The 17010-nt window shown below is 35.6% G+C and overlaps 1 protein-coding gene across 1 annotated transcript in view; it reads left to right on the top strand.

Annotated features, from left to right (window-relative positions):
- The window catches only part of LOC146452903 (phosphatase and actin regulator 1-like), a 29354-nt gene extending 12486 nt beyond the window's left edge, over window positions 1–16868 (top strand). The window contains exons 7-13 of the mRNA XM_085097653.1: window positions 2410–2467; window positions 6953–7008; window positions 7995–8056; window positions 9549–9646; window positions 11075–11114; window positions 11331–11407; window positions 12493–16868. Of these exons, the coding sequence (XP_084953779.1) occupies window positions 2410–2467; window positions 6953–7008; window positions 7995–8056; window positions 9549–9646; window positions 11075–11114; window positions 11331–11407; window positions 12493–12508 (407 nt within the window). The 3' untranslated portion in view covers window positions 12509–16868. The remainder of the gene's footprint in view (window positions 1–2409; window positions 2468–6952; window positions 7009–7994; window positions 8057–9548; window positions 9647–11074; window positions 11115–11330; window positions 11408–12492) is intronic.
- The last annotated feature ends 142 nt before the right edge of the window (window positions 16869–17010 follow it).

Raw genomic sequence — 17010 nt, 5'->3', positions numbered from 1 at the left:
TACAAGAAGAAGAATATTATTATTTTCCCAAGTTACACCTGCCTCAGTGATGATAAATACCAATTATCCATCCTTCCAATTAGAAGAGCCATTCTTTACTGCAGCTGGTGGGAAGACAAGACAGCGGAAAAGAAATCCCAGACTGCATGAATTATCAGTCTGGTATCAGTCATATTTTCTGTGTTCATATCATTTTATCATGATATAAGACAACTTAATGACCATTCTTGTAGTCTTCATTTATGTTATTTCTTCGACAAATAATCACCTTAGTTGGGCAATCTCAGGCAGTCCTCCTGGATTTAAGTAAGTTTGTTATAGACTAAAATGTTTCTGTTAAGCCTGAAAGCAGTATAGATTATAATCAGTTTTATTGAAATTAAAGAGAAGTTCCTTTCATCAGGGATTACGTTATGGTGATCTTAACTAAGGATCCTGTTTAAAATTTATGCTTCATTTGGACTTGAAACTCAAATTTGGGTATGTAATGTGTTACAAAGGTAATCTTTGTATTATAGGAATCATAACTTTCTGCTTCTATTTGGCACTTTATAATTTAGTGTTTTAACCTAAAGATTAATCCTAAAATTTTTGGTCAAACTATAGAGACAATGGTCTCTGTAAATCATGACTTGTCAGCATTAGCTTTCATGTTGATATAAGTTTTATCATTTTCCTTGCTGCAGTGTATGTCAAATCAGATTCTGACAGTTTCAATTAGGCATTATCCCTGGCTGATAACAAAGGCAAATATAGACCAGCAGTTAAGAATTTGTTACAGAACAATTTGTCTAACAAGAGACTTGTCAATAGATACAGCTGTATATGGAAGAAGCTGTCAATTGTTGTGGTCAAAATAACCAACAAAAGTGTTGTTCAAAATGGCTTTAATAAGTTCTTGGGTCACATAGCCTTATGTTGGCCCAAGCTTTCTTTCTTTTCTTCTTCTTATGTATGCTCAGGTTTGCTATATTTTCAGTGGTATCCTTTTTTTTTTTGTTATTTTTAAATAAGTAAACATTTTCAGAACATAGTTAGAAGGCGTGACTTGTGTAGTGGATATGATATAGTCTGTGCTATCCTTTCATTCAGGAAGGACCAAGTTTGAATTTTTGGCACAAGGTTTTTTATCTTTGTTTGATTATTTTCAGTTGCCTGTTCTTTATTGGGTATTAAAGTTCTTTTTTGGGGGGGGGTGTGAATTATTTTCAGTCAGGGAAATTGCGTTAATTAAAAATATTAGCTGTGTTGCAGAAACACATTATTTGTGATGTCATTTCAGAACATCCTTTGTTTGCTTGCATCAGTTTGGTTGAAAAGAAGGAATTCCTATGGAGTGATAACTCTGTTGTTTTTGGGTGTAACTTTGTCTCTTTTATGGGACAGATGACCTGCAGAAACAAAAAAAATAGAGAAGAAGAAGAAAGGAATGAGTTGACACAAAACTGAAGTACTAGCTTGTGCTGTGAGGAAGATGTCACTCACTAATGCTCGAAAACATACGTCTAACCCACAATAGCAAGTACCACACGCCATTATTTTGTAAAAATTCATGGTTGCAATTATCACTGTGACACTTAGATAATAATTAAATATGCGTGGAAATTTTGTCAAGTGTAGATAGACATGATATACTCACTCAGTTAGTACCATAGTTTTCTCTCTTGTTCCTTCTCTTCATTCCCCTTTAATCTTCATGAAGTGCTAGCCAGTGTGCAAATGTAAAATAAATGCACAAATGACTGCAACAAGTAAATGACTGAGATCAAAGTGTTGCTGTTGTCAGCATCCTGGAATGACATGACCAGTCCCAGTCCCTCTTTCTCTTCAGGGCACAGAAAATAATTGTAACTTTGGTAGCCTATAAAAACTGTGGTTTTAACCAAAAACAGAAATGTTTGCAGCATTTTGTTTAGTAAAACACAAAGATTTAAACAGATGAAAATAAATTTGTTTGTGGTTACAGACATGTAAGCTATGTTATAACCACTTTTTATTGTGTAAAGATTTGTCCTTGTACCAGTAACTGAACAATACGTAGTTAGAACAATGAGTAAATTGTAAACCTCTAATCATCAACTTCCACAGTGCTACATCAATTGACTACAGTGTTATCGTGTAACAAGAAAGCTCAGTGTAAACCATACCATAGTTTGCAATGATAGGGAATCATTTTAATTCAGATCCAACCTGAGACTAATGTATTGAATTGTCTTAGTTTATACAAAATAGTAGGTTTTTGTTTTGGAGTGTATTTGATTTGTTGTTGGTTATAGGCCCTGGATAAAAATCACTTTTATTAATGTAATTCTGGTACTCCTGTTTTAATAAGACAAAGTTGTGTATTGTTCTTCTTATTATTTATTTATTTTCTTTTTTTTTTCTTTCCAATTTTTATTTTTTTCACAGCTAAAACAGAAGAAGAGAAATTAGAAAGAAAGAATGAAGTAGGGACCAAACTTATAAGGTAACTATGTTTCTTTGGGTGTGCACTAACTTTTTAATACGTAAACTTTGGGCAAATTTCATATCTCTTTCCCTTATCTTTGTAACAAGACAGTAGAACTTTTAAGTTTACAGAATTAACTATGTAGATCACTTTTGAATGGTTTATTTTAGCCCAGCACTGTAAAGTGCCTCAGAACTATAGCATACTTAAAGGGGAAGTATCAATGGGATTTTGACCTTTTGTGGTAAAAATGGTGCAACAACACCTTCACTTAGTTACAAAATAATTCTAGAACATCAAGAAAAAGAATCAACTGAATTCTTGAAAGGAACAACTCATGACCTGCTCTAGTGTATTTTAGAAATGAAAATGCGAAACCTTGAAAACAATAAGTCTTTTTTATTAGTCTATTTTTTTGCGGCATATGGTAACCCAGTCAATACGTTTAGGTTTCTGTTTATAGAAAAAGGTTTAATTTGGAGTTTTTGATATAACACCAAATTCCTGTGATACTTCCCGTTTAAGTGTGCTATGTAAAAGGGACATCCTAGTGCTTGGGGGCGAATTCCCTCTGTGGTGGGGGAACGGATATTTTCTGGAAAAATACAATGTGCTCTTCCTATTCCTGTTAAAATTGTTTCTTCAAAATGGATTGCTTTCTTGCTCGTGGAAAGTTGATCATGTGAACAACTATTGCAAAAGACAAGTCTTCAAGAGACCTCCACAGTCTTTGGTAGTAAATGAAATTTAGGTTATTGGTTGTGGGAGCAGCATACCTGCAAGTGAATATATAAGGGGTCACAGCGACACTCACCCTACCAAGCACCTACAATAATAGCAGCAGTGAGACACCCTAAAAATGATGCCATAAGGGTGGCAGCGACACATACCTATCGAACAACGACAAGAACAGCAGCAGGAACACATCCTGAAAATGATGCCATAAGGGTGGTAGCCACGTACACACACCCTACCGAACAATGAGAACAACAGCAGCAGCAACACATCCTGAAAATGACGCCATAAGGATGGTAGCCACACACCCTACTGAAAAACGACAACAACAGCAGCAGCAACACATCCTGGAAATGACGCCATAAGGGTGGTAGCCACACACCCTACTGAAAAACGAGAATAACAGCAGCAGGAACACATCCTGAAAATGATGCCATAAGGGGGTAGCCACACACCCTACTAAAAAACGACAACAACAGCAACAGCAACACATCCTGAAAATAACGCCACAAGAGTGGTAGCAACACACCCTACCGAACAACGAGAGCAACAGCAGCAGGAACACATCCTGAAAATGATGCCATAAGGATGGTAGTAACACCCCTTGCAGAGTATGGGATGAGCTGGCTGTAACTATTGCAATACATGGAATATGGTGCATGCTATAAGGGTGGTAGGGACACCCCTTGTGGTGTACGGGATGAGCTGGCTGTAACTATTGCAATATCGGGAATATTGTGCCTGCCATAAGGGTGGTAGTGACACCCCTTGCAGAGTACGGGATGAGCTGCATGTAACTATTGCAATATAGGGAATATGGTGCATGCAATGAAAGCTGAGGTGGACTTTTTTGTTCTCTTTTTTCTCTTTCTTAGTAAAAGTGTGCAGTTGTCAATTGGGACTCCATCCAATTACTCCTCCTTGTTGTACCCTTCCCCCTTTTTTGAACAATTTTTGCATTTGTTGTTGTTTTTTCGGCATATTTTGTAATTCAGTGACAATTCATTAATAAATAAAACAAATTTATAAATAAATTTGTTATCTCTTTTAGGACTCACAAATATCCATTGGCTTGAATTTGGTAGTTCTAAAACAGTAGGATATTCTTAGATATTTCTCACTAGTTAGCAAAAATTGTGGTGGTTAGTGGTTTGGGGGATATTTTTACAACGTTAATAAAATAGGGCTTCAAAACAGTATTTTCCAAGAAAGGGCTGGGGCAAGAAACACCTTAACATCTGTGCAAAATGGACATCAAGAATATTGTTGTTGTTAGATACATGTATGACTAAGACTGGATAAAAATTTTGCTGAAAGTTAGAACAGTGCAAATAATCTGACTTTGCCGTCATATACGGTAGAGTTGCCTACTGCAAAACAGAGGAAGCAAATCTAATTTCACTATCAACGACAATTATGTGACCCATTCATTTGTAATGTCTGGGACTCAGTGATTAATGATTCTGCTTCTTAACAATTGGGGTGAAAATATGATCCAAAGAGTTTTCAGTGATCATCTGATTCAATAATGATCCTGTTAAAATAATAAGGCATTTGAGATTTGAGATTTAATAACAAAACAACTTATGAATAGTGAAACCACAAAAGTATCTAGCCTGTATTGACGTCACAGCTATGTTATGGCCAGTCACCCATCTTGCATGATATTGTATCCCATCAGAAGTGAAATTTTCTGTTTTTATGACGCCTGAAACATGGGGAAGAAAAATTGATAAGGAATTTTTTTCCCGATTTTCAAGCAAGAACAACATCAAGCGAATCAAAAAAATTCTGTCATATGCACTTTAAATTAAGATTTTCTTTGGGAGCATAAAAGGTTGAGTTTAAAAGGACTACAATTTTTTTTTTCTGACCACAAGGAATCAATTTTAGCAGGTGTTATACATGTGATTGGTTTACCACAAAACCCCACCTGCTGTTTAAATGCACCAGGCAGTAAAGTGCCTTTGATGCATTGATAAAAATGATTATTTCCTTTACTCAGAAAATTGTGTAATTTTATGGTTTTTATGAAGAGATGACATTGTCGATACTTTGAAGCTTAATATGCTGGCACCCGTCCACTGGGCAGGCATATGTTATTGTAGTTGTGCCAGTGGAGTTGTGATACTATTCAGTTATCCCTACTCTACCTTGTATAAGAGATTTAATTAATAATTTATGCAAGATGTTCTATGCATGAAATAAATTAATTTCCTTAGGGTCTATACTAATTATAATGAAATACCAGATGCTTAATAAAGCAGAGATTTGTCTGTAGCCAACTACAAGACAGCAAAGAAGGAGTGTATAGATCTCTTACATGTGGGAAAGTTATGGCCCAGAGTACGATAATGCTGCTGCTTTCGTTGTGATGAAGTTTTGTTTCAACTCTGCGAGGCTACAGAAACATTCAGTATGTCACAGGTTGTGCTGGGGACAGTCTACTGTCTAGAATGTTGTATAGAAAATACCTTTTACTTTCTTCACAACAAAGCAAATGATAACAGTAGCATGCTTTGTGACTTGGTGTGGAATCTGGAGATTGCGTTGTACTGTTTTCTGTCACGATGCATTAAATATTTGTAAGTTGGCCTTGAGCCTCTTCGGGCCATTTTGTTACATTATAACCAAGTTGAGTGTTTATGGTAGTAACTGTGCTTAGTGAAGAGATAGATACAGTTTATTATCTCTTGTTTATTGTAGTGTGACATTAGAAATTTAACTGGGAAAAATTCAAAACTTTCTTTTTGAATTTGATATATAATGTTTCAAAGTTCTGGATAGCAGGAAAGTATGAAAAAGTTTAGATATAATATGACAATTTTCAGTTTCGCAGGCATGTTTCAGCAGAAAGTTCTGCCCTCTTCAGTGCAAATATTACAGAAGATGCAACTTTAAATTTGGTTATTTATATTCACTGAAGAAGGTAGAAGTTTCTACATGTCTGTGAAATTTATATTTAAAACTTGTCTAGGTGGATGGCTTTAGCCTGCATTAAGGCATCTTGAATTTCCTTTGCTTTTCCTTATGAAGCAGAGGAAACAGGTGACGACTGTGAGCCCTTACAGCTAAGTCAGCCTTTCTCATTCATTAATGCCAGGTTTTAAGTTGTTTTCCATTTAGCAACCAGTGACTAATCTCTGAATGAAAATTTTCTTGCATTGGAACAACTTTAATTTTAACATATTTTGGCATGCTTCAGAAAACACTAAAAGCTTCAGTCTATTTGGGGAAAGCAAAATTAATATATCATGATATAGGAAATATATTATTTATGAAACAGAAAGTTTCATGCCATGGTTGTGTACTTATCAGCTTTTGTATAATTTTATGCAATTCCAAAAATAAATCAAAGAATGTAAAAATAAATTTAATCAAAAGTACAATTGGAATGTTAGTGACATGACTGGTTCAAAAATAAGTTGTTGTTGTTGTTTGTTTGTTTGTTTGTTTGTTTGTTTTTCCATTATGGGCTCTTCATTTCCTACAAGAGTATTTTCAGGTGTTTTGTGGATAGTTTAGGATGCAGTCTTAAACCTCACCTGGGGTGATTAGGATGAGTCAGTGAGTTAAGATGGAACCACTCTAGTTTGAACAAGTCATCACACAAGGCATGACGGTTTACCCTGGTTCTCTTTCCATTGGTTTATGTCCTGAATATCAATACTGATTTCTTAACTGTTTTTATATGAAAACATTTGGTAGAATAAATCTAGGACAAAACAAATGTTGACTTTATATATGTTTTTTAAATTCTTCTTGCAGACGGCTCAGTACTAGACCCACAGCACAAGAGCTTAGAGAGAGAAATATATTGAAATGTAAGGGAATGTCTGATGTTTGATACGAAGAGAGTTTTGACACTTTCCTACCCTCGATAAGTACATCCATCTTCATTTTACATCATATTCTCCTTTTAGTAAAGTAAGCTAAAAATGTTGATTCTCCTGTCTGATTTACAGGCATTTCTTACAATATTGCCTCTGAGAAATTTATACATGTACCTGCCAACTTTTTCTGACAAGGTGTGAGATTTTTATCCTATGAGTGCTGAAGACAACTCAAAGATGTTCTGAATAATTCTTAAGTTCTCAAGAAAATTAATGATCATGCTCCATATGGAGTGTGGACAATATGCGAGCCAGCGAGGCATGCAAGGCAGACGTGCGAGGCATGAACAAAACATGCGAGCCATGTGAGGCAGACGTCCGAGGCCTGAACAACGCATGTGAGGCATGCGAGGCATGAACAACCCCCAACATAAATGCTAACCGTTAAGCTAAGCGGGGAGCTATTTAAGGTAACCTGAGTGCTATTTAGGCTAAGCGGAGTGTTTTTTAGGCTAACCTGAGTGCCTCAAACGTCTGCCTCGCATGGCTCGCTGGCTCGCAGATTGTCAAGACCCCTCCATATGGACCAAAGACCTCCATTAATTACATCTAGCATTATATACAAGGATTGGAAAGTTCGTATGACATGGTCAATTTCCTGAAGGCAACTGTGTTCACATATTTTTGGAAATGGTGTCAGTTAAGACTGTACATAACTCACATTTTTCAACCAGGCATATGAAATTGGTCTGTAATCATGAGCTGACATGAGATTGAAGTTTTCAGCCCACAGGCATGGGAGTTCTGGGATGGCAACGTCCACTAGCTAATGATGTTCTTTTTTTTTTCACCAATTTCAATGATCGGTAATGTATCATATTGATTTTGGGATCGGAGATCCATTGTTATGTTTAGTTATGGCTCAGATCTATTTTTTAATAAATTTCCTTAAAGTTATTTTTGTTGTGATATTTTAGCATCTTCAGAAGAAGAGGAAAAAGAGGAAAAGGAAGAAAAGAAACGAGTTTTAACAAGAAAGGTAAAATTACCATTGATGGCTCTATAAGTTTTTTTAAAATAACAGTTGATTGCTCATGTGTGTGTTTTTGGAACACATTCTTAATAAGTTCTCTGTGTGCTAAAAGTGACTCAAGATTTCTTTTTAAACAGCTTCACAATCAGTTTGTCTCATGTAGTGTACCATTGATGGCTGCATATTTTTCAAATTAACTTGTTTGCTCATGTGTGTGTGGTTGGAACACATTTTTGCGTTCGCAGAACGCCATCCTAATCTTGGTTATACGGCTTTGAATCGAGATTTTTTTGTCATCGATGGATCTTGAAACGCACATCTGGCATCCCCCGCAGATTTTTTTGCAGGGGCAGATGACATCACAAGGTAATGTTGCCTGGCAACAGGGAAAAACAAAGTATGAATGACGTCAGACAAAGGAAAGTTGCTAGGCAATAACATGTTGGAAGAGAGACGCAGTTCATCCGAGCAAAATTTGCATACATTGGGAAAGTTTTACCGGATCACATTTCAACTGCAATGTTCATCAATATTCACTGGATGGAAATATCTCTGCAGAATCTTTTCCCTTTCTTCCAGAAATCTTTTTTGTGAAAGATTGCATTGAACAACTAACACGTTTTGTGGCCGCGGTAAAATAATTTTCCGTGGGAAATAAATTCATCGAACAGCACATCAGACAGCGCTGCATGCCCGTTGTACATTTCGTGGTGTCAGAAATAGATTTCAACCGCAAACTAGCCTGTGGAACTACGAAAAGACTATCGTCATCAAAATCGTTGCTATGTTCAGAAACCTTTTACAATACGAGTAAAGAGGGCTTTTCACCAGCAGATAATTCGCTATCCAGCGGATAAAATCTATTGGTTGGAGAACATTTTATCCACTGGATAGAGTTATCCGCTCTCTGGACCTTGGCCCTGAGATGTCTTTCAAAACTGTATGCAAATTAGCTCGCTTCAGTTTGACATTTTTACGGCTTTATAGTCGCGTAAGTTTCACGGCATTTTGATAAAATACCTTTTGAGTAGAAGGCCAAAATAGTACGCTGGCCTGTAAGTTTCGTTTTTCTCAAAGATTGAAAGCGTTTTAGCGAAAATGATGTGCATTGTTTTAAAGTTCGACGGTGTCACGCAACAGGCGGACCGAAAATACTTTCTATTATTTTTAAGTTCAACAACGTAGCCGCTGAAATTTTAAATTCAGCTTCGTTTATTGCAAATATTTCACCTTGGTAGTTGCACAATACGTACAGATATAAAAGGACGAAAGGGCTACCTAAAAAAAAGTCACGCAGCAGGCCGTACAATCGGACAACTTAGGGCTGTCAAACGCACTCTATAATCTTTGATTACTACTAGTAATAAGTTTTTTGTGTGCTAAAAATGATCCAAGATTTTCAGAAGGTTAAAAAGCACAACTTCTTGCATTAAATCTTACCTCTGTGTGTGTTATTCTTTCTGCCAGACATAAAATTTATATTCTGCATTGTTTTCAGTTAAGTAGACGACCAACTGTACAAGAGTTAAGGGCAAAGAAGATCCTCAAGTTTAATGATTATGTTGAATGTGTAGATGTCCATGATTATGATAGAAGGTGAGGTAAAAAAGAGATGTTATACATAACTTGTTTGAAGAAGTCATCAGCAACCTTCTCATATGCCTGATTACTCATTTTGGTTTTGTTCAGTGTGTTTGAAGGAAGAACAATACTTCGAATAATTAGAAATATGCTTACAAACTTATGAATGAACACCTTAAGTGGGATGATCACATCAAGCACACGGTATCAGGATGCTACGCCACTCTATCAATACTAAGAAAACTGAAATATCTCGCCAAATATGAGCTCAGAAAGCAGCTAGCAGAAACTTTGATTTTGTCAAAACTAGATTATGCCGATCTGGTCTTTTACTCTCTACCACAATTCTTACTTCGCCGTTTGCAACGGGTTCAATTCGCTGCTGCAAGTTTTGTACTCGGTCACTATGTTAAGAACTTTCGGGATGTACTTAAAATCGGATGGCTTCCAATCAATGAGAGAAGAGATCTGAACCTCCTGAAATCATGTTTTAAAGCTTTGCATAACGCCGAGACCTGGCCAGATTATCTTAAAATAATAAAACAGGAATGCCCCAAGGAACTGTGCTCAAGCAATTCAATTAGATTAGTGGTCCCGATCGAAAATGGCACTCTCCAAGATAATGCGTCGAAACTATTTAACAATCTACCAGAAACTATTAGAAACTGTAAAGATTACAGAACCTTTTTAAGACTCTCAAGGAATTTTTTAAGAAACAGAGTACAAAGCCATTAGTTAGTTTTACTGTAATTGTTTTCCGTCAATCCTGTTTTCTGCTGTATAATTTGTAAATAACTTAATTTAATTTAATTTGATTTATTTCGTAATTGTAATTATTGTAATTTAACAGGGAAGAGCCACCCAGTGGATCTGTTAATAAACCATTATTATTATTATTATTATTATTATTATTATTATTATTATTATTATTATTATTATTATTATTATTATTATTATTATTATGAAGTAGAAAAATGTATAGTGAATATTATTGAAGGGCTAAACAGAGTGAAGGGTAAAATGTTAGTGAATAAGTCAAATATGTTTATTTTTGAATATCTTATTTGTGAACTGCGGATGAAAGATCACCATAGTCATGAATGCAATGGAAACCTACTTCTATTTCTGGAATCTCTGATCTTTTTACTGGGGGTGGGGAGGGAGGCTCCACCAGGAGATTGAAACTCTTACCTTGTCAACAGAGCTATCAAGCCAAATGGAAGCAGCTGGTCATTATGTGAATTTCGTTTTGCAATATTGCTTTTTGATATTATAAGTTGTGTACATATCTGTGAAGGTCTAGATCATTCTTCCATCTGCAGCTCAAATATATGAATTTTTATCATTTCTTTCACATTCAAATTAAGTATGCATTTGCTCAACACATTTGTTGCTGGTTGAAGACTTAATTGACTTTGTTGACATGCATGTTCTCACTTTCAGAGCTGACAAGCCATGGACTAGATTAACACCAGAAGACAAGGTATATAATGTTACAGGGAATTTTAATTTTAATTAGTGACATAAAGTAATTCTGGTGCTGATGTAAATAGTTACACCATGTAATTGCTAGTCAAGTATCATTATTTTGATAAGCAGCATTGACAAGCAATGGCCAGTCTCTGTGAATTAACCTCAAAATTATCTAGGCACATGTGATTGCCAGCCCACTTTAACTTTGTTATTCTGTTGTACATAGGCTGCCATAAGGAAGGAGCTTAATGAGTTCAAAAGTAAAGAGATGGAAGTTCATGAGGAAAGCAGGCAGTATACTAGGTGATGCATTTATGTCACATGCTAAGCCATTCTACCCTTAAACTTTTGATTTTGAATATCCTTTTGCTTCTTGGGAACAATTTTTTTTTTAATTTAAGGAGACTCAATAGGGATTTTAGCTGCATGTGTGCGTAGCCCACCCGCACCATCCATGCCAGTGAATCAAAATTTCTATCAAAAGTTGCACACGCAGTACACCAGAAGTGGAAATGCAACATAAAGTCATGCAAACTGAAAATAAAATCTGCAAGAAATATTTGTTTTTATTTTGAAATTTTTGTGAGTGGCCTATGTTGATTTTTTGCATGCATGCAACATTAGTGTGCCACTTCAAAATAATAAATGTTTTGGTGAGAGGTATCCTTTAGAATTTTCTGTAGGTAAAAAGCTTTTTTGACATAACTTTCAATGTAATATCTACGGGATAAATTGTTATCATATTGTCAGTGGAGTTCAGGAATTTTAAGAGCTTCTGCCTGAGCGTGGGGCAGGCTTGGAAATGAGGGTCGGCTGATTTTGCTCAAGATTGGGACATATAGTTACTGTGAGGACTTGTGCAGTATACCAAAGTTTCAGCTTCATTGATCTTATTTGGGCTGAGTTCTAGATAACAGCCTTGTGGGCCCTTGAGGCTGATTTTTTGCTTAATTTTGATCACTTTTCATTACTTCTCGCACAATGCTAGAAAATTAGTCAGTCAAATCAAGAGTCACTTTTTGTTAGCTTAACTCTTGAACTTTCTTTAGCAAAACTTATTGCCCACAGGAATATTTCTGTTGCACACAATCAAGAAATAATTTTCTTCAAGTTGTTCTTGCAATGGGAAATCAGTAATATCTAGCAATATTTCCTGATTATTGTTAATAAAATATTTCCTCTCAGGCTTGTCGGATATGCGATGATTATAGCCAACTCAGCACAGCCTATTCGCCTTGTTGGCTATCTATCACCTCATACTCATTGTGCGCTTGTGGAATAATTTTATTATTATTAAATATAATTACAATCCTGAGATTCTAAAGAAAGTGTTGCTCACAGTGCATCAGACTGTTGTGGCTAATGTTTTTGATCTACTTGTTTTGCAGATTCCATCGGCCCTAGTTTTATACAGAAGCCCAGAGGATTTTTACTTTATATGCTATTTTTGGTTAGATGGAATAATTCAAGAAACTCTAATAAAAAATGTAATGTACAGGTCATATTATGACAGTACTGTAAATATTAACAATTACATATTAAGAATTTTGTATAGAATTGTATAGATTTTTTAATGTGTTTTGTCAGAACATTCTAGGTGTTAGGAGGGAATGAATATCTAGAAATTTTTATTTGGACCAAGTTAGTATGTCTACTGCCAGGGCTTTCTTGAGGTAGAACTCCACAAAATTGGGTCTCTTAACAGTTAATTATCATAAGCATTTAATGGTGTACAATTTGGAACAGTGTTCAACATCTGTTTCCAGATCTAGAAATATTTTTTCTACAAAGTTTGCCAGGCATTGCCACATTGGACCTTTCTCTTAGGTAAAGGATCTTTACCTTTATCCTAAGCCATAGGAATACATTTACTGCATGGTTTATGATGTATTTCTGTTTGGGTTCAGGGGGAAATCAAAATCTCTGAGGCAAAGTTTGAGTCGTGTTTTGTATGAAACTATGTTGGAGCACACATAATAATTATTATTTAGGTATTTTAGTCATTTGCTCTGACAATGTGCTATGGATGACTGTTTTTTCAGCTATGGTTGCTGTCATCTGTGTGGCCTTTTGCCTGTTTTCTTTCTTAGATGAAAGCATTCCATTTTGTCAGTTGAAGCAGTGTCTGGTAATTTATTTGACGGCTCGTGTAACCATTGAATTCTTGTTAAGTATCTATTGTTTCATTTTGAAATAATGGTAAAGCCAAAGTCTCATTTCCAGTCGTGCTTTCTGAAAACATTTCTGTCATGAGTGAAGACTTTGCATAGTAATATATGAAGTGATGCAGTGTTTTGGCAACTCAGTGTGGATAATATTATTCTCTTCCAGCGTTTATTCAGACACTATGATTAGTAAAATACTTCTTTATAAAACAGACTGGACAAGGAAATTAACTCTAGGACATGATTCTCCAGGTACCTTGTTAGTTTTCTGAGTGTGTAGATTTCACACAGATTTCATTTCTTTGAAATAAGGTTTTTCTTTGGTGTTTGTTACACATAATATTGCAATAATTATTCATTGTGATTTAAATTGTCATATTTCACCAGTTTACTCTTCAAAACTATTTTTCTTTGCAATGTGATATCCTGTTTGTTTACTGTGCAGGTACTACAACTGTGTACTAAATTAATTTTTAGAACTCCTTTTGAAGCAGCCAGTAAACACACAATGACATTTACATGTGTTTAAACTCTTTACAGTGTAAGCCTTAAGAGGGCCAATATGCACACGAGGTCATAAATTTTTGATGAATTTTTACCAACAAAATTGTCTTGTAAAGATCTGTTATTTCAAGTCACAAATTGTGACCTTGCTTCTATCTAAGGCAATCAGTGCACCAAGAGCTACAAAATAAGGTACAGTTTAGGGTTATACCTAATACTTTAGATATGTTATAACTTGGAGTTTTTCATTTTGAACTCACTTCTCTCAAAACCACAATGTTCTTCATAAAGCCTACATAATTTTGAAATAGGCCGATCAGTAGCTTTCGAATATATTTGACAATTATTCCACAAACGCGCATTGGATATGAGATGATAGATAGCCAACGAGGCGCATAGCGCCGAGTTGGCTATAATCATCTCATATCCAACAAGCGTGAGTGGAATAATTGTTTTATTAAAAACAATCAAGAAATATTGCTAGATTTTGCTGATTTCGCTTAAGAACGATTAGAAGAGGTCTCTGTTTCTCGGGCATGGTATAATGCCTCATATACCATGGCTGCTAAGCCAATCAAATCGCTCGAATTGCATTATACAACGATCCAGTTTTTAATAATGTATATTATACCCAGGCATATCATAGAGCCTGAATTTCCTGATTTGGAAAAAAATTGCTGTTTGCCTTAGGGGGTAAAGGGTTAAACAATAGTGGAAATATTTGTGCAAAAATGATAATTTCACTGCTCCTAGTGGCATTGCTTATTGAAGAGCAATTGAGAAAAAGAAGATTTAAATATTTACAGTTAATGTGCCCACACAGAATTGTATTCTCATGAATCAGTGTGGTTGAGAATAATATTTGTTTTGTTTGGGTTTTTGAAGGAAATAGTACAGGATGCCTGTTCTGATGAGTTCATCGTATTCTTGGTCCACCTATGTATTCTCTTTCAATTTCAATGGAACCTCATTAATCCATCTACAAACAGGCCATATTAACAAGATTGCTGGATTAAGGTGGCTTACTACAGTTTTCCTGAGAAAAAGAAGGCCTTAAATCAAACTTAAGAAAAACGGTAACGGGAGTTTTCTTGGAGATATTTTCTAGTACAATAAATTCAATAGCGATAATTTTGAGTTGGAAATTAAATTTGAAAATTTTGCTCAAAAAGTGTCAAATACAAAATAATGAGTCTTAGTGGGGGCCTGGAACGTACACCTTTTAAAGTTTTCTGGCTTTATATCTGGCCGTACGACCCATCTGCAAAATTTCAGGATTTGGAAAGTGGGCAAAAATAAGTATTCACAGGGAAAAGTACTAAATTCTGTCGGGTAGAAATTTGGCAAATGACTAAATTCCTCAAAAATGTTCTGACGGATTTTCTTTAAAAAAATGTTCACTTTACCTTTAAGTGTTTTCTGTCAACAGCAAAAATTTGAATGTAGGTTGTACGGCTAGGTTTGGAGAAATCAAGCGAGAAAAAATAATTACTGCGACCTCTAGTGAGAAAACCATTGTCATGCTTGTTTCCAGGAAAACCAGCATTGCAGCGCGTGGGCTCTCCAACTGGTAAGTGCATGCTGCCTTTGTGTTCACGCATTTGATGCAAAATCACAACTCTGCAAAGGCTTTAAGGCTGTTAAGAACCAGCAACCATTAGACATGTTTTTTTTTTTTTCAATTTTCAAGCCCAAACACAATCTAGCTACTGTAAGCACACCTCTGTAACTTACCTGGAACACAGGGAATTTTTCTGAGTTCTGCCATTTTGTTTTTGTGCTCACAGGTTTTCCTCAGCTCGCTCACGTGATGCTTTTGCGTGCCTTGGGCAGTGCATGCACATATCAAAGCTTGCATGGTACAAAAACTGTAGTAAGCCAACTGAAAGGAGTTTTTACATACATCTGAGCTGGTATTTATGCAGGCCAAAGTACACTGGGTGTAAATGATAAATGGCCATACAGTGTATGGTGATTTTTCACTACTCTATTTTTGTTTCAAATCTTGGGTTTTATCAACTAAGTTGATATGGTACAGGACCACAGTTTCTTTAGAAACTAACTCCCTTATCTATTGTTCCGCTTGACAAACTATTCCTGTGGGAAATGTGCACCAATTTTAGCAAGGAACTAAATAAGAGGAAAACAGAACGCTGCTGAAATTGGGCATTATTGCAATTTAGTAATGTCTGGGAAAGTTCTTCTGATAGAGTTTCAGGTCATACAATCATAGCCCAGTACTGCTTGGTTTAAGTAAATAAACTTGGTCGCAATCCATGGGTTATCTATGTATTAATTTTAAAAAAATTCCACTCAATATACAGTGCTGTTGTTAGGAGCCGTATTCTTTTTGTTAAACAGTCATGTGGGAAAGGGTTCCTTTAGTGTCTTTATTGAAAGCATGCACATAGGCAACAAAATGAGTTAAAGACACCACCAAATCACAAAGGATATATGTGGTGACCCAGACATGCCCATTAATTTGGTCAGTATATTTTTCTCCATTTTAGTCATGTTAAAATATTTAATTATCAACGACAACATATTTACCTACTGTTAAATGAAAATCGTTTTGAACTGAAGATAATACTGCAAGAATTCCCCACTCCAGAAACTATGGGAATACTGGATCATGTGAGGGATTCTGGTTTGGGTAGACAGATAAAAAAAGCCCCAATGAATTAGTGCATTTGTATGGGAAATACTCTTTTTGTTGAAAACTATTTAACAAGAGCTATGCTACCCCGAGAAAATGCTGAAAAAGTTAACGCACTTATTTGTTGCCGTGATGTCCATTTATCTACCCAAACAATCCCTAACTCCTGTCAGTCTTTTTACAGTTTCTGGACTGGAGAATTACCAGTTACCATATGGGGCGGGGGATGTGGGGATTTGTTTCACAGTTATTGTGAGTTCAAACTTGGGCCATGCTTTTATATAACTAACTGGTCATCCTCCTACCAGTTGGGATTTAACTTTTTTTTATTTTCCATTTGTATTCATTTCGTTACTTTCCCCTGTTTAAAGTGTCTACAATTAGTGCTCATTGTCCTGCTTAATACATTGAGACTTCAATAAACTTATTATTGTTATTACTGGTGTTATTATTGTCTTTACTGTCAAAGAAATGATATGTCTGCTTGTATTTTCACTGTGTTATGAACGTCAGAAAAAAACAAAAATATACAGTATCAACTCTCTCTCCTAACACACACCAGAAATGGACATTTGGTGCCG

This window comes from Pavona decussata, unplaced genomic scaffold (genome assembly GCF_977016875.1).
Source record: "Pavona decussata unplaced genomic scaffold, jaPavDecu1.1 SCAFFOLD_366, whole genome shotgun sequence".
Classification (NCBI taxonomy): Eukaryota; Metazoa; Cnidaria; class Anthozoa; order Scleractinia; family Agariciidae; genus Pavona; species Pavona decussata.
This window is presented reverse-complemented; position numbering and strand designations above follow the sequence as displayed.